General features: G+C 34.6%; 3 protein-coding genes across 9 annotated transcripts; 1 reads left to right on the top strand and 2 right to left on the bottom strand.

Annotated features, from left to right (window-relative positions):
- Positions 1 to 732: 732 nt before the first annotated feature.
- On the bottom strand, positions 733 to 4,158 carry LOC108320842 (uncharacterized). The gene is made up of 8 exons (XM_017552394.2): positions 3,865 to 4,158; positions 3,624 to 3,732; positions 3,243 to 3,358; positions 2,940 to 3,059; positions 2,713 to 2,802; positions 1,958 to 2,097; positions 1,208 to 1,466; positions 733 to 1,001 (listed from the first exon to the last, which is right to left on the bottom strand). Exons 1-8 carry the CDS (start codon positions 4,066 to 4,068, stop codon positions 849 to 851), a joined length of 1,191 nt encoding a protein of 396 aa, XP_017407883.1. The 5' UTR covers positions 4,069 to 4,158; the 3' UTR covers positions 733 to 848.
- A 693-nt stretch (positions 4,159 to 4,851) lies between these two features.
- LOC108320883 (transcription factor TFIIIB component B'') lies at positions 4,852 to 11,492 on the bottom strand. 3 transcript variants are annotated; one of them, XM_017552461.2, is made up of 17 exons: positions 11,354 to 11,492; positions 10,302 to 10,430; positions 9,868 to 10,193; positions 9,712 to 9,778; positions 9,313 to 9,404; positions 9,155 to 9,221; positions 8,692 to 9,068; positions 8,551 to 8,617; positions 8,130 to 8,344; positions 7,875 to 8,048; positions 7,354 to 7,759; positions 7,175 to 7,275; positions 7,020 to 7,063; positions 6,003 to 6,198; positions 5,765 to 5,909; positions 5,500 to 5,588; positions 4,852 to 5,200 (listed from the first exon to the last, which is right to left on the bottom strand). In XM_017552461.2, exons 2-17 carry the CDS (start codon positions 10,345 to 10,347, stop codon positions 5,057 to 5,059), a joined length of 2,556 nt encoding a protein of 851 aa, XP_017407950.1. In that variant the 5' UTR covers positions 10,348 to 10,430; positions 11,354 to 11,492; the 3' UTR covers positions 4,852 to 5,056. The 3 variants fall into 3 exon arrangements, with proteins under 3 accessions (XP_017407950.1, XP_052725316.1, XP_017407951.1); XM_052869356.1 differs by lacking the exon at positions 11,354 to 11,492 and adding an exon at positions 10,537 to 10,709 and having other exon boundaries at positions 9,877 to 10,193; XM_017552462.2 differs by lacking the exon at positions 11,354 to 11,492 and adding an exon at positions 10,537 to 10,708.
- On the top strand, positions 11,375 to 17,100 carry LOC108320884 (transcription factor-like protein DPB). 5 transcript variants are annotated; one of them, XM_017552466.2, is made up of 10 exons: positions 11,375 to 11,741; positions 12,282 to 12,640; positions 13,707 to 13,783; positions 14,148 to 14,191; positions 14,688 to 14,750; positions 14,835 to 14,981; positions 15,099 to 15,167; positions 15,322 to 15,420; positions 16,122 to 16,192; positions 16,477 to 17,100. In XM_017552466.2, exons 2-10 carry the CDS (start codon positions 12,420 to 12,422, stop codon positions 16,706 to 16,708), a joined length of 1,023 nt encoding a protein of 340 aa, XP_017407955.1. In that variant the 5' UTR covers positions 11,375 to 11,741; positions 12,282 to 12,419; the 3' UTR covers positions 16,709 to 17,100. The 5 variants fall into 5 exon arrangements, with proteins under 5 accessions (XP_017407955.1, XP_017407953.1, XP_052725318.1 ...); XM_017552464.2 differs by having other exon boundaries at positions 11,378 to 11,741; positions 13,704 to 13,783; XM_052869358.1 differs by having other exon boundaries at positions 11,588 to 11,741; positions 12,372 to 12,640.
- Positions 17,101 to 17,553: the final 453 nt, after the last annotated feature.

The raw sequence follows: 17,553 nt of genomic DNA, 5'->3' as shown, positions 1-17,553 counted from the left end.
TAAGGGTCCCCATAAATATTGCTCTTCAATGTTAAACTGGTGACGCACAAAATGCTTAATAGACATTGCAAATATGTGTCGCTTCATTTGATATTACTGTGTACATATAAAGTATTGGAATCTTTGCATTTAACAATAAAAGATGGAAAAAACGTATTAATATTAAAGAAAATTTATATTTAACAATAAATTAAAGAAAAACGTATTAATATTAAAGAAATTTTACTGTGTTAAATTGTATTTGTTATTGGATAGGTAACTGATTACCACGCAAGAGACTTCACTCTCTGTCTTCCCTCCTTTATTTCTTCAAAACAAGCCGCCAAAATAAGATGTCAGAAGGCCAAATTTAACAAATTGCTTGGATATTATTTGAATGGTGCTAAATGACAATTTAACACAAAAAGTTAACAAATAGAAGTTGAGAGATAAATTGTCAAACCTTCACTCTGTCATTTTTCATTCTACGATCATTGTTCAATTCACCACTTCTCAGGTTAATAAATTGTAATTAGTGAATGATCGTTATACACACAAATTATGTTATATCGCACCAAATTGAATGCAGTAAACTGAATAATATATATCTGTCATCCCAATGAATGATGACTTAGTTGTTTCTGTAACTACTATACTGTATCAATTCTTAGAGTTACCGGCAAAACATAACAAAATTTAGCTGTTAGGAGTTCGCTAAAATAATAGGCATACAAGTGTATTCACCAGCAGCAATAAAATCAGCGTAACGAATATGCAACTGATACATTAATATTATGATTTTGCGTTTAAAAAGATACACCTTGAAATACAACTTAAGAGATTGTCTTCAATCTTCGCATACTTCGTCATTATCTCCTATACATACCTGAATGTTGAAGTGTTCTACAATACTCTAATATGGTTGGGGAGTTCGTTACCTGTTCCCAGATCTTGGCAGAGTTCTTTAACCATTCCCGCTCTGAGACTGATCTCGTGAAAGATGGTGACTTCATGGATAAAATCTGACATGAGAAAACATATCACGTCTCTTAAATTTTGTTTATTATTAAAACTAAAGGGTCTACAAGAAAGGAAGAAATATAACAGCATCAACTAGCAAAGTAAAGAAACTTGACAAATCCTGTACTGTAGTACTTTTAAGACATTCTTTCGTATGCTATATATATATATATATATATATATATATATAGAGAGAGAGAGAGAGAACCTGATCACGCAATTTCCATAGGGCAGAAACGTAACTTTCATGTTGAGCTCTTGGATTTTCATCTTTCTTCTTTAGAGGGATCGCATACAACTTTATTAATTTAGATTCCATTTGGCTGCCACGAACTGTAGAAGATAAAGCATGCTCTTCAGGTTTGTTTCCAATGTGTTGTCTCACAAAAGAAGATGGTCTGAAATATTGCATGAGTGCCTTTTTCAACTGCACAAAATTATTAGGAGTAAAGTCTTGATCCTGCAACCTATAAAAATAAAAAATAAAAGACCGATGAGTGCTTCACTAGCAGCAAACTGTTCCAATAAAGGAAAGGAAATGGATACAAGAAATAACTGTGACAAACGCACCCTAAAATTACATTTTTGTAGATGGAGAATATATTTAAGTCAGTCAAATTTTCTTATATTTTCAAACAGTCAGTGACACACATGCAGTAGGAGACACAGAGCTTGACTTTAAAGGATACTTGAAGAAATGTAAAGAGAAAAAAAAATAAAACTCTAGCCAAGATGAAATATGGCTAGTAGCAAGACTAATCAAGTCAAACAAGTCAACCATTCATTAATTCTCATTCACCAGTTCCCTCTAGGTCAAGGCTTGGCTTATCTTTTTCAGGAACCCTCCTTTGTTTATCATGATTTTAGACTTCATTATTGTGGCTGCATACAGTAACTATAAGATTCATTATGCTAATAATTTCCTGCCAACATGTTGATGCAGAATGATGTTTCTTACTTCGTGTGTACAAACACAGGGGTGGCCACGTATTCTTCATGTTCAAGATGTCTATCTTTCTCAAGCACTGAACTAGAGCTTTGCGATAGGGATGATGCCATCAAGGACGGGTCTGAAATGCCATGCTTCAACAAATCAATCTACACTATTCAAATACAGCATGTCAGTTTTCAATATATCAGTAGTCTTTAGAGTGTAAATTACCAAAACTATAAAGTGTCTGCACATGATGTTCAAAGACTTTCAAATAAAAATAAACAAGGATGCCTAAAACAAATTTGTTCAATTTGTACGAATAGGATTTTACAAGAATATGATATTTCTCTTTATCAATCAGCAACATCACGTACTTTTCCTTAAAATTGACTGTAATCTTAAATCTACAAAAACACAAATCTGACTAGAGATTAATCAAGTCACATGTTTGAAAAGCATAAAAAAATTGAGAGTTCTAGTCATTTTGTTAGCAGCAGCAAATAATAGCCAATTGCTTCCACAACACAAAATACTTACAACACACTATGCGATTGCAACTATTCACCAAAATGATCATTTTATACATAATGGATGGTATAAAGCAACTTGATTTTATATAGTGTAGGCCAGACAGTGAATATTTTCGTGTAAGTAACAATAATGGATGGAATCAACAGGCACTACTGTGTTTCAAATGACTACTTAATTTGCATAAACACAAAAAAGGTTATTGAGTTATTGAACGGGACATGAAGCATCTACAAATACAACACACATACCGTCAACATCAATTGCCACATGCTATCATCACGAACTCCCTCTGACACCACCAGCACAATATGACATATGGATGCTAGAAGAACAGCAAGCTAAAAAGATTCCTTGCAGCAACCCAACAAACTTAAGAAGATATAGGAACGGTTCAAGGAAACACCAACCACTATTAAGCTAGGAATAAATAGTATTTCTCCTGAGAATGTATTCTCTAATTGGAAGCTACTCTTACCTGAATACCCATAAGTTCATGAGCCAATTCAGCCGGCATGGTTTCTCCACCTAGCACTGAAATTGTTGAAGAGCCATCTGGTCTCATCATCTCAGCTAAAACAGAAGCACTGAATACAGGCTACAGGTGAAAAAAAAGAAGAAGAAAAAAACTCAATGCCACAAAAATTAAGGGGAAAAGGGGAACAGTGAAAGCAATAGAAGAGAAACAAAGCCATAAATGAAAAATGAAGCACACCAATGAATGAGTACAATAAAACATAAAAAAAGGAAACAAAATTGAAGATATTATGGGCAGTAGTACCTGGGTATCGAGAAGAATAATGCGTTCAGTTGAAATCCTTGGTTCAACGCCCGTGGAACAATGCCTTGCCATAGCTCTAGTTTCTTCAGACTGTAAGGCAAAAGGTGGTAGCATCCCTGCAGGCTTATAGATCAAAAGTTAAAGAAACTAAGCTTTCTGTTCATTGTAAAATGAAGTTAATGTATTAGTTAAAATCATTTATGCCCTCAACTTTTGTCCATTGTAGAAATTCTTCCATATTAACTTCTCCTGAAACTAAGGTCTATATGCTGTTTCAACTTACAGAAGAAGTTTTAAGTAATTTACTCATTTTCTTCATTTATGAGTGCTTATGAAAATCATCCAAAGAGGACATAAATTACATAGTGCGAATAAACTGACCAGGGGAACTTGAATCAAAACCATAAAGTTCATTCATAATAGTGGACTTTCCCACTCCAGGTGGCCCAATCACTCCAATCACAGTAAAGTCCGTATTCTCAGTCAAAAACTGCAACATTTTCAAAATACAATGGCAATCACGGTCAGTCTACTTCAGGCACCCATAAACGTCTAACCTAATTGTAAACATTTTGGCGGTAAAAAGAAAAACAGAGAGGTAAAGAGAGATTTAGGTTAGTACTGGGAGAAAGCGATCGATATGGAAATCCCAGGAATCGGAGAGAAGGTTGAGGGACGCGACGGAAGGGAGACGAGAACGGTGCTGAACGGAATCGTCATCGCCGGCGCCTCCACGGCCAAATTTACCGGCAACGGGAGCTCCGGTGACGATTCCCGGCTTTGCTAGAAGGATTTTTGGAGAAGGAAAAGGTTCAGAACCCGCCATTGTTTGGTTTGGGCGAGTGAGCGTGAAATTCGAAATTGAGTCATGTTATCGAATAATAATGGGCTCTTTTGCAAACTTCTCTACACATTTTCTTACGAGTTTTTGACAAAAATATTTTCATATGAAAATAATTTATTTTTTTGTATCTTCATGAGAATTTATCGAGATAAATAATACATCTTAGTTTTCATCTGTATGACTTATCTGAATATATATTCAACTAAAACTTATTTTTGGATACCTGTCTATGAATCTTTTTTTCCAAATTTCTGACTCTACAACTCTGATTCATTAATTCGTTACGCATTAACATAAAAACAAAATAATAATTTTTTTATATTCTATTTATAAAACTAAATAACGCAACTGATATATATTGTTAAGTTGAGTAAAATTAGACATAGCCCTCAAATAAAATTTTGACCTATAGAAAATACTGATCATCAATTAAAATATTAAACGTCATTTTCCAACGTATTTTGAAATTTATTAAAAAAGTTTTCGAAAGTTTTAATGAATTTAAAAATTTGTTTGAAATACTTTTCGAAAACTTTAATAAATTTTGAAATTTGTTGACTAATCGAATTTCAAAAATTTTCGAAATCTTTAACAAATTTCAAAATTTATCAAAACTTTAAAGGAATTTTAAAATTTATTAAAGCATTGTTTAAAATTAACTGATAAGCATAATTGCTAGATTTGTAAACCGGTTAGTTATCCTCCAGCGTCATACCCAATCTTAGAGACTGATTCTCCACTTATCCAAGAACAAATAACACAATATAAAAGGAATCGATGAATTAACGATACGTTTTTGATAGATAAATTGTACATTATTACATGCAAAATTGAAAAGAGGCCCTGCTGGAAAATGGTAGCAGAGGACGGTTAAATGAATAATTTCACAAATTTTGAGCAAGTAAAAGAATTTCGCACTACCTATTCTGAAAATAAAATGAGATAAAAGTGATTTACTTTCATTCTGTCCCTAATAGAGACTTTTATACTGAGACCATTTTAGAGAGTCATCCTCACTGTCATCATATTCCTCTGGACTCTGAACTGCCGCAGAAACTTCCTGTTCTTTAACATCCACATCATGCTTAATTGTTGCAGCCTCCACAACCTCTTCCTTCATTTAAGATAAAACAATTTGTGGAAATCAGCAGGGCCAATTAGGAAATATCAGAGCATGGACCTTATGAATAGAGAAGAAATAGCTTTAACCCTCACAGAAACTTATTTAGGAAATGAAAGCCAGAACCAAGTAAAAATGTTAAGTTTTATCAATGGACTTGCTACGTTCCACCTTCCTCAGGAAAACATGCGGTTAAGAATATTTCACCGATAAATTCGCCACTGAAATCATAAACTATGTGCACCAAAAACGGTGATATCAGAGTATAAATTGGAGAGGCAAAAATTGCATACATTAGTTCCTGTTGTCGGGTCCATAACCTCCTCTGCCTTGGTGGAAGATTGTTGCAATCGTTCAATCAACAAATTATAATGAGAATGATCTACAAGAAAGAGTATTGAATAGAGTTAAGGCTAACCATTCTAAAATTATATTTGTCATGACAAGTTAAAGAAGTTATAGAAATAATCTTGAGGATCGTTAGTAGACTGCTTCAACAATAAACACAATTAATCTATCAGAGAACAGCGCAGAACAATAGCAATTAAACAGTAAAACCTTTTGCACGGTTATGTATAGCATCTCTTAACCGTAAATAATGCTCCCGCTCTTCCTTCTTGTATTTCAACTTAATTTGACGGCGGGTTTTATCAGGGAAAAGCTGTTGTATCATAGAAAAATCTGTACCCAACTCCCTAATAGCCTATGTCAAAATAATGAAAAAGAATTAGGTAATTTACTGTATTGTTTAAGAGACATAATAATGTCAGACATCTTGTGCGAATTACAGAAATACCTCATAAAACAGTTCGGTATCTTGTTTTGACCATTTCCCCCTAGGTGTCTTTTCCATGAAAGTATGGTAATTGTATAGAACGGGAGTTGAATCAATCCTTTCATTGTCTTGATCATCATATGGGTCTCCACCATCTTCTGAACCTGAGAACTCCTGTTCATTATACGCACCAGCCCCATGAAGAGAATCTCCACCACTGCACATAAATATTATGCAAAACAAAATTTATTTACTAGTCCTTATGTGACTCCGGAGACAATAATAAAAACAGTGGTCTATCAGAATCTCCATCCACTGGAGATAAGTATTTTGCAAGCTGAAATTCATTTACTAGTCCACAAGGCATCAAGAGAAAATAATAAGTAACATCGGCCAGAGGATAATATGCAGTGCATTTTTTATACAATGTTTGACTTTTCCCTTTTGTTCTCAAATACTGAATGTCAACCAAAACAATTAAGTACTTTGATGAATACCATTACACAAAAAATGTAAAGTATCTCCCCCTTATTTCCTCAACCTCCAGCTCATCCTCCCATCATCATGGACTAATGGAAAAAGGTCCACAATCACTTCTACCTCCATGACTCTTGGCCCAACAGTAGCCAACAAAAGTAACAATAGAAATCAAGCAGTTTACTGACAGAATGACAATCCATTCATTCAACCCATTAGGACAAAATGGCAAAGCAATTCATATAATCATTGAAAGAGAGAAGATATAATTCAAGCTACATTATGGATTTTGTGCAGGGCACTCACATGTCTCTAAGGTAAAAAAGGAACATAAAATACCTTTATTGAACAAGTTTCTCAACTTTTTCAAATATCCCATTTCTCAAAAGAATAATAGTATGTAAGAATTAGAGAGACGTTGCAGTAAATAGGATGTTTGGATCAGTTTATTTTTCAAAATAAGTTTATTTAACAATATAATTATACTATACTACTTTTAAGTAAAGATAAATACTGACCAGAAAATTAAATAAAATGCAAACTCTTACTAGAGGTGAGTACCTTTGATTGGAGGGAGACATATTTGAAGTCATCGCATCTTTTTTCTAAATAGGAAAACAAACGGAACAGTTGGTGAAAATTCAAGTCACAGGGCCATACTAACAACTATGAAACTAACAATTGTAAGAAGTTGAAATAGAATAAAGTATACACACCGCTTGCCGCTCCCTGTGTTCTGCAAGTAAAATAATATCTTTTATAGGCAATGTTCGAGGATCAAGTTCGTCCTCAGGAATTTCCAGCAGAGCCTTGTCCACTATGAAAGAGAAAAAACTTCAACACAAGTATATCCCCAAGGATGAAACTTAAAAACAAACACTATAGTAATTTCTACCACATCTTTTCTTTCGTCGGGTTGAATGAGAGAACTTTTTTGGAGGTTCCTTAGTTTTTTGTAAATCATCATCAGCCTTCTTACGCCTTCGAGATGTTTTTCCACTTTTGGCCACAGATTTCTTCTGTGAACTCTTTGATCCTCTCTTCTTCTTGGATGAATGATCAACTTCATAGTCATCATCATTTTCTTGAAGTTCATGTTCATTAGAATGATAAGGAGGATCAATGTCATTATCATCTTCAACATCCTCATTGAATGAGCTGTTTCTAGGTTTACATGCTGCTAGTTTTCTCCGCTGCCTTGAGGTTTTACCACCATTATCCTCCTCACCAGAAATAGAAGATCTTTTGTTCTTCCTCAGAGAACATGAGTCTGAGCCATCCCTTTTCCTTTGATTAGCAACCTGACAAGTATGATACAAAAATTAGAAAAATAAAAAGTATATATAATTAGATTTACAACTTAGAAAAATGAAAAAAGAAAAGAAGGAGAAAGAAGTCAAAGTAAACAATATTTACTTCTTTTTCCCTTGAATCATTTGCATGCAAAAAATCAGCCAATGTGGAACTGTCAGCAGCATTTGTCAAGTCTTCATGCACTGGAATTCCATAAGTTGGATCTTCACCAGATTTCATGGATTGATAATCAAAAACATCATCTCTTGGATAGGCGGGATTCAGGTCCTCAATTTCCTGATACCAATAACAATAATCAAGATTATTAAATAAGAAAGTCAATTAATTGTCATATGCTTGTAATCACATAATCTTCACCTCTGTTTCCGACATTCTATTCTTAGTGTGAGTGTCACTCTCATTGAGATCAGTAGCTTCATTGAAGGTTACTGGATCTTGCGGTGTATGATATTCAGGACATCTTTGAACTTGGGTATTATCACATTCCGTAAAGGAGTTAATAGAACTACAAACAGGTGTGACAAAATTTTCCTCTGCACCCTTCTCATTGAAAGAATGAAGAGCCGGTTTTCCTACACAAGTTTTACGATCACCACTGAATAAACCCATTGTCACATACTTACAAGTTATAGTTGGCTGGAAGCCAGTTAACCAAAACATTGAGATATAAAGGCAACAATACAATACAATACAAGTGATGCTCTTGAAAGTTCTAGTGAAGAAGAATAACGAGAGAGTTGACGAAATTTGGTAAATGAAAAGGAATATAGTGACTCACCTGTATCAGTAGTAGCTTGGGTGAGAAAGTCATCAAGGGATTCCAACCCAGAAAAAATGTCTGCAGCCTTCATGTACAAAATCTATAACGTTTAGCAACTTAATGAAATAGAAAAACAACAGATATTAATTCTTTCATTACCTCTCCAGATGATTTACCAAAGGTAGAAGGCCAATCTCTAGTACCATTATGAACTGCGTCCCCTGAAAGCATAGCATTTAGGGAATCCAATTGGGAAGGAATTGCTGCTGCCAAGCTCTTACTGTCTTCAGATATTGAAACATTTGAGCTTGTGTTACCAAACTTATCGGGCATATAAGTCTTCCTAAGAATCTCTGACGTTGGCAAAGGTAAACTGGTTGATTGGTTTAGTACACTAGTAGACTGAAAAGATTGAAAGTCCGTTGAGTATGAAGTAGGCAACTCAACAGATTTTTCCATCATAACATCACATGAAGCAGAAGCCGGCATATTGCCTACTCTAGGTCGTGGCTTGATCTTGGGTTTAAATTTATGAACTACAATAAAAATAATACAGATAGCTCATCTTTTCTGTGATAGGAAAGCATATTCACCTATTTACAAAATCATCAATATCACTAACCATTCCTAGCAGGAAGATCAGGGAGGATGTCACTGAAAGGATCCAATTCAATCTCTGCAGATACTACCTGAAAAGTATCTCATAAGTTGATCACACCCATCTTAAGCACTAGAATTAAACAGAAAAAAGACCAAAAATTAAAAAAAAAAAAAATCTACCTCTGGTTCTTTCCCAATGTTTGACTTTGAATCAACTGTCTGAGTTATTGCAACTTTATTAGCTGAAACACTTTCGAAGCCCAAATCCGTGCCTAATTGCAATGAGTTGTCAATAAGTTCCAAATATTTGTTGATATCAAGAAATGAACCTTCCTATTTTTAGGGGGTTCCTTCATCCTATCTATGGCTGAGCAACTTGAAAATGGAGCAGCCAAAATATTCAATTTGTTTTCTACAACATTAGCAGGGTGAACGGGTTGTGTTGTGCCTAAACCACACGATAGACAGAAGATGAATCATACCAAATTTAATTCAAGCGATGACTCACAGTGACATATACAGGTCTGAGATGAAGAAAAGTGGTTTCACACAGACAATCAATGTAAACACATAACTTACCATTGTTGAGGTTGGTTTCAGAAACGAAGTTAGTGACTGAGTCCCCGTCAAAATCTGTTGGACCAGCCTAAAATTGAAAAAGAATTTAAAGAAAATGAGGTTACATATAACAGATAATATTGAATCAATAAAATCATCAATACAAATGACGTTTACCTCACATACTGATTCTAAGAAGTTTGTAGAATTCTGACCAGCACCAATATCAGATGCTGTGATTGTGGAACCGTCCACCAAGGCTGCACTATCTCCCTCCACACTAACTTGTTCAGGATTTCCACTTTCAGAATTTGGAAAGTGTACCTGCGTATGATGAATGAATCCCACATATTCTTTCGCTGGCACATTTAGCGTGGAAGGACCTACATTTTGACATTGATTCCCAGCATCTTTAGATGAGGTGGCATGTTCCGACGAAGGTACTTCCTTTCGTGGCCGCTGTTTCGCTTTGGCCTTTGGAGCAAACTTGGCACCCGGCCGAACTACAAAAGAAAATAACAGCCACTTGACATAAGCACGGCGAATTAAAAAGATAAAAAAGAGAAAGAAAAAAGAAAGCTTTCTCAGAATCATTGCAGTGAAGCACTTACTGCGTGCAACAGGAGCCTCAGGTAGAAGATCATCAAAAGGGTCCATGAGGCAATGAATCAGGTCGAGTGCAGAAGCATAGGCACCCTAGAATGCAACAAACCCAAATCTTGAACCAAATAAGAAATTTCCTGAAAGCAGCAGATTAAGAATTTAGATTATGTTACCGAATTGCAATTCATAACATTACTCATGAATTAAACTTGGGTGACCAACAATATATAGTTCACAATTTACATCAATGTAATATTGCGCTTCAATCGCATACAACGGAATCTTTTCGATGAAAGTTGGACCTATCTATCTCTATATAATCTATCCATGATACAACAAACTTGGTAGAGAGAAAGAAGAGTATTAGAAGACAAGAAGAAAAGAAGAAACAACAATACGGTTTGAGAAAACAGTTTGATATATTTATGTGCGTATCCAAGACTGCATTTGTAACTATCAACTCGTGTATACCAGTGGACGATCACGTCCGGGAATTGGGCCACACCCCATTCAGGCCCAATAAGATTACAGTGCGTTCGAAGTAAAACGACGCCGTAGGAACTGTTTAAATATTAAAAACCATAACATTTATATAAAATACAAAACCCGTTAATTAAAGTCTAAAAAACATAAACTTAAAAATTAAAAGAGAAAAAAAAAATTTAACTTGAAAATAAAAACAATAAAGTTATCGTCTTTGTTTTCCAAAAAAAAAAATAAACTTTTGACAATTTTTAAAAAAATCAATAATTAAAAAAATCAAAACTTAAATAAATTATTATTACTAGAATAAATACTTATACTCAAAGATTTCCAAGATCAGTTCATAAACTGTAATAAGCACATTCATTTTCCCTCCATGCTCTGCATTCAACTCAAACTAAACTCTTTTCATAACAGTGCTACTCCACAAATTAATCATGTTGTTTTGCCAAATAAAGCATACATGAAAGATTTCGTTACACCGTTCATTCAAAGATCAGAAATCAACCATTGATAATAGTATTCTCGAAGGAAAAATCGAGTGAAAAAACCAGAAATCAACTATAAAATACGTTACCGGAGGTGTTCATTTTGAATGATGGGTTTCGGCGCTGCCGGCGACGGTGCTCTCGACTCTCTGCGGTGGCAGCACCTTCTCTTAGGGCAAGCGTTGAGAGTCAGAAAACAAATCTTAAGTCTCTTTTCGCTTAGGCTTTGGATTCGATAAAAAAATATATTTATTGGCTATTTAAAAAATTCCCGTGGATTTTTTTTTTATAATGGACCGGTTTACTGAACCGGACCGGTAAGTTTTAGAACATGTTAAAACCTAAGCATGCTAGTATCCTTTTTCTTTCTCACTCGCACACGCAAAGATTTGTTGAGGTGGTCCCTCTCTTTGGGTTCTCCTTCATCTTTAACTTTAGGTCTTCTCTGACTCTGAGGGACACTGCTGAGCGTCTCTGGTGAGTATTTGTAGCTTCAATTTGTGGAACTTTCTATTCGTCTGATTGCTTCGGTGTTGATAACTGACTTCTAGGAGCGCTTAATTTGTCAATTTTTGTTTTCCTCGTTTTATCAATTATGGCTTTTTCAATTTCTCAGATTCGTTCTCTTATCATATAACGCTTTACAAAATTGAGAATTGGAAAAAGGGTGTTTTACTATTTGGACAGGTTTGAATCCAGTGCAGGGTTCACACGTTAGGTCTTAGCACAATTGTTTGAGTGTTATTACTTACAATACTTTTGTTTTACTAATTTAATTTTAGTCTATCTTTGAAGTGTTGTCTTATCTAACGCTTTTATTTTCTCTTCTTGTCTTTTTCTTTGCTGTACAAATCAATTGAACAAAAAAATGCAACTTCTCATGGTTTATCTTTTTTACAGTTACACCAATTAGTTTGCAGTATGTGTGAAATCGGTTGATGGTTTGTGTGTACGTTTTGTGCTTGTAATTTGATGGATGCTGGATTAACTTCTTTCACCCCTGTTATTGTTACACAGTATCTTGGGCTGATCTGAAAACACTATTGGTTTGTTCAGAAACACTGACCAGTTCAGCTTCACCTGGAAACTCTGTTGAGTTGAATTCAGTTTCCAGTGGTAAGTTATTTTCAGGCCTGGGGTAAGCAACTTACCAACATGGGAACACAACCCCGGCAAACATTTCGAGAGGAGGAGGAGGAGGAGCTGCCATGCCGTGGAACTATCTCAGGTCAATCAATGTCAACTAGCAGAAGTGTTGGGTCACCATCCAGCCGGAGTGAGCAGACAATGGCAACACCAGCTAGTGATAACACCTTTCTGAGGTTAAATAATCTTGACATACATGGTGATGACGCTGGATCACAGGGTGCAGTTGCGTGAGTTCCCATTGCCCTTTGAGCTTGTAGAAATGTATAATTATGTTATGTGCTGTGGAGCAGATGCCATTTCGTTTAAGTTTGTGAGTTTTGACATTTCTCATGAATGTACCATTTCAAATAAACATGGATTTGGATAATTTTTCAGCAAACAATTTTTAAATACTTATGAAGACAAACATCGTAAAAGTCAGATTGGAAAAGGAAAATAGTTAAAACAATAACTCATTTGTTAGATAGTCATGAAATATCTTTTTAATCCGCGTGAGGGATAAGAGTGGGAAAAATGTTGTCAAATTTTCCATTTGTTTGCAATCTTAAATGAAAAATTAGATGGTTTTCTTTTATGCCCTAATAATTTCATCTGCTTCTTGTATTTTTCATTTTTCTTGTATGCCCTAAATCCATTCTCGTGTGATTTTTTTTTCTGTCTGTATCTATGGCCCATCTAAAGACTTGTCTTCCTTTACAATTGCATTTTGAAGAACAAACCCTGTATGAGCTCAAGGCTTTTGCAGTGGTCTTTTTAGATGTATAAATGTGAGGAAATGTTATGTATAAAGTTCTTGATTCTTGATGTATGTCGTGTCTGATTGTGTAGTTTTACTTTTGTGACACTCAATTGTCATCTTTTTTTTTTGTTAGTTGTTGCCACATACGACATCCTGTATAGTCATCCAAAATTGATTGAGGATTTCTGTTGTTGATGCAATATAGTGTGTATTGTTGTATTGTGATCCTACATTTCATAGTTTTTTTTTTCTTTTTTTTTTGTAATTTTCCATTGCCTATGTCTCCTGGTATGATGGGTTTTTGTTTTATGTCTTATCCTGAGTATGACAGTGAAATAATCGTAGGTTTGTTTAGAGTCATATAAAGGAATATAAAAGTGTATTTATACTTAACTTGGGGCTTTTTGGGCAGTTGGTAATGTTAACACTTTATCCACTAAATACTTTTTGAATTATGTATGCATGAAGTCGTATCTATTACTTGCTCGTGCGTGTGGTCTCAGAATACCATTATATACTGTTATTCTTACCTATTGTGTCCTCTTAACCAGTAGCAAGAAGAAAAAGAGGGGCCAACGCACTGTTGGTGGTGACAAGAGTGGAAGAGGTCTCCGCCAATTTAGTATGAAAGGTCTTTAACCTAATCCCATATGACATTTTCTCTTTAATGAAAAGGTATTTTGACCTTTTCTAGTTTATAGCTTTGGCCTTTCAAAGATGCATATAACAAGCTGTGCAGACTATGATAAGTGTTTGGTTTAATTTATTTTGTAAAAGTAACTGCTTTTTACCGGGTTTTTCAGAGAACTTTTGTAATATAAATGATTCCCCACCCCGTTCCCTCTTCGGAAATAATCTCTTTCCAAAGATACATTAACTCGATCTGCATCTGTGGTATTTTAGTTCATTGTGTTCCTTAGCTTGTCATATTTTTTTAGGACATGGTGATTGTATATTTCCTTACTGGTTTTGTTTCTCATTGATTGGCTGTTCAGTCTGTGAGAAGGTAGAAAGCAAAGGGAGAACAACTTACAATGAGGTCAGCTAGTTACTCTAAGTTAGTTTGTGCTAAACTGGAATTAAATTTTGGGTTCAGTTTTATATGCCATATGCACGTATAATGAATGCTTACCATAGCTTCTGCATTTTTGCAATTAATTTCTTAATATATTTTTGTCAATGCATTTGCACTACCATGTTTATGTTTCTAGTTCTAATGTTTTGTACCCAATTTAAATTGTATGCATCGAAAAATTGAATGTTGGTTTGTAAAGGACTTTTCCTCAGATTGTCATAGCTCTTATCTTCACATTTTCTTGGTTATCCAGCATAACCATGATCTATATGAGTCGTAGTCTTTGGCTTCTTAGATGTCTATATGATGTTATTGAGAATTCTTCAAGAACTACTGTCTGTTTATATGGTGTTTTAATGTCACATTTGTAATTCATCGTGTCTCAAATTTTGGTTTGAATTCCTCAAATGAACCTATTCTTTATTTTTATAAATTTGATGTGGATTGTGCTTGTATTCAGGTAGCTGATGAACTTGTAGCTGAATTTGCTGATCCAAGCAATGGTGCTTCAACTCCTGATCAGGTTTTTTCTTTTGTATAAATTCTTTCAGACTGAGTGTAAAGATAAATATTATGAACTTGATGTTTTCGGGTTAACATTTGACAGCAACAATATGACGAGAAAAACATCCGTCGGAGGGTGTATGATGCTTTGAATGTTCTAATGGCAATGGATATTATTTCTAAGGATAAAAAGGAAATACAATGGAAGGGTCTTCCTCGCACAAGTCTAAGCGATATTGAAGATCTAAAGGTTTGTAAACTATATTCAGTTGTTATATTTTTGGTACATGATTTACGGTGATGCTCTCTGTTATTCTAAATAATACAAAAAAAAAATTAGAATTTTAACTCATAATCCATTCAACAGAATGAACGTCTTGGGCTAAGGAATAGAATTGAAAAGAAAGCATCCTATTTGCAAGAACTGGAGGATCAAGTAAGGACCGCTATCAATAGTGGATTTAGTCTGGGTTTGAACTCCTGTGCCTAGTTTGCTTTTTGAAATTTGCAACTGTTTTGTAAGAAGGCCCTATGGATTTTTGTCCATAATGATTATTTCTGTTTGCTAACTTTTGTATTAATTTATGAAGTACATAGGTCTCCAGAAACTTATAGAACGAAATGAGCAATTATATAGCTCCGGGAATGCTCCCAATGGAGGTGTATCTTTACCCTTCATTCTGGTGCAGGTATGCTATGATGTACTGTCATTTGGTTATTTTGTCCACTAGAAATTGTTTGTAATTTTTCCCCTTTGGATCTTATATTTGTTAGATAATGCCTATGCTTATATCTCCTTGGTCTTAAGTCTGATATACCTGGTCACCGTTCACTTAATATGTTGGCTTAATGCCCAAAGTTTAAATTACAAGTGATCTATCAGATGAGACCTCAGTTCTGCTTTTTGGGTAAATTAAGTAGAATATTTTTTTTTTCACCATTGTTATGAACATTTGTTAGACTTTGTCATTTGAAAATAAATGTAGTTGCTAGGGTTATTAATAATATTTATTCCATTTTTCGCTTTTCTCAGGTTAAGTTAGTCACTTTTTCTGCTCTAGGCTTATGGATATCTATACAAGATTTACAAGTGACTACGAAGGTTTAGGAAGATCCAGCTCACCCTTAAGCAAGAAAATAACTAACTAAAGAAATATATGTAGAGCACCCAATTGCAAACTGCAATAATTTGTTGGATAACTAACTTCTAGTTTATGGTGGTTTTGTGAAACTAATTTGAGCCTATGAACTTCCTTTCAGCACTTTTTAACTTGTAAGTTTCAAGGAAAAACTTAATATAATATTTTCGTTTTGTTTAAGCTTGTGGATAAGTACTCAATTAAGTTGTTTACTCAAACATGTTATTAATTAATGTTATTCGGGCTTGTAGACACGCCCCCACGCAACTGTTGAAGTAGAAATATCAGAAGATATGCAGCTTGTGCATTTTGATTTCAATAGGTAAGAAGGCTTTTATTACACGACTTTTTTTCTCTTCGAGTAATGTCATCATGTCATCTTACCCCATTTGCTGTCCTGAATGCGATCCTAATTCTCTTGTATTATACATTCAATCATACGTGCATACTATTGTGGACAAACACAGGCAGCATTGGGAAATCCATGTCATTTATTTATTTATAAATCCATGAGTCATTTCTGTATCATCTCTGTTATAACTTTCTATAAGTCAAAATATTCGTTTATGTATGCTTACTTTCTATTTGCTCATTCTTTCTCTATAGCACTCCCTTTGAGCTGCATGATGATAACTATGTTCTCAAGGCAATGAAATTTTGTGAGAGATCTCAGAATGACAACAAACCAGACAATCCTCCAGATGGCGGGGAAGGTTCTAGTATGTCTAGTTTGTATCATGCACAGATTCCTAGTTCAGTTTCAAACCCTCCTGCGAGACCTCCTTCATCTCCACCACTCCCTGGAATATTGAAGGCAAGAGTTAAGAACGAGCATTGATCTGCAATTTTGAACTGCATTGCCTTATTTAAGCATGTTTGTATATTTTGTAAAGTAATTTGTCGTTAATTAGTTGTCCTTTATAATAATTTATTAGTACAGCCAATTCACTCAGTAGGTTAGAAGCGAACTGATCTGCTTGAGTCTATATTCTTCTGAGATGATCTTGGCAAATTCTTTCCTAACCATATCCGTTATTTACTACCTTAGACCTTAACTTATTTTCCCCATATTTTTTTTTTATTTGCCCTCTTGTACTTATAATAGAAGAATTGGTTTGTACTAGTCCATAGCGATCATGGAATGCAATACATCAGCCTAGGATTAAGTTTGGAATACTCAGATTTTGTGTAAATTATCCCTTCATATGTCAATCTTGATATTTTGGAGAATGCATTGTATGATATTTTGGTCTGTGTTACTTGCGTCACCTTCATGCACTGTTATTTGAATTCCGAGAAAAATGCCGTAATACATATTGATCAAGCAAAAATCTATTCTTTTGCGCTCTTTGGCCATGAATCGATTCCCTTGCATGCTCAAAACTCCCAGTCACTCCGTTCTTACCTCACCAACACACATCTCACGGTTGAAATGTGATTCTACTGAATTTGTCAAACTCTTTCATTTTCTCAAATTATTCCATGATCACTTTGACGGAAATGGCGGAAAAACACATAATTCAAACATTATGGAGTTCAAAATATCCCACATTTTTCATAAAAAAAATTATTATGCAAATAAATTTGTAAATTTGGAGATTGCTAGAAGACATGAGTTTCAATAGTTTGAATCTCTTCATGGGATGACAAATGAGAGTTAAAATATGACATGTTAATCTAGAT

This window comes from Vigna angularis, chromosome 10, assembly GCF_016808095.1.
Source record: "Vigna angularis cultivar LongXiaoDou No.4 chromosome 10, ASM1680809v1, whole genome shotgun sequence".
NCBI classification, from domain to species: Eukaryota; Viridiplantae; Streptophyta; class Magnoliopsida; order Fabales; family Fabaceae; genus Vigna; species Vigna angularis.
The sequence above is the reverse complement of the archived record's forward strand: the minus strand, read 5'-3'. Positions and strand labels throughout refer to the sequence as shown.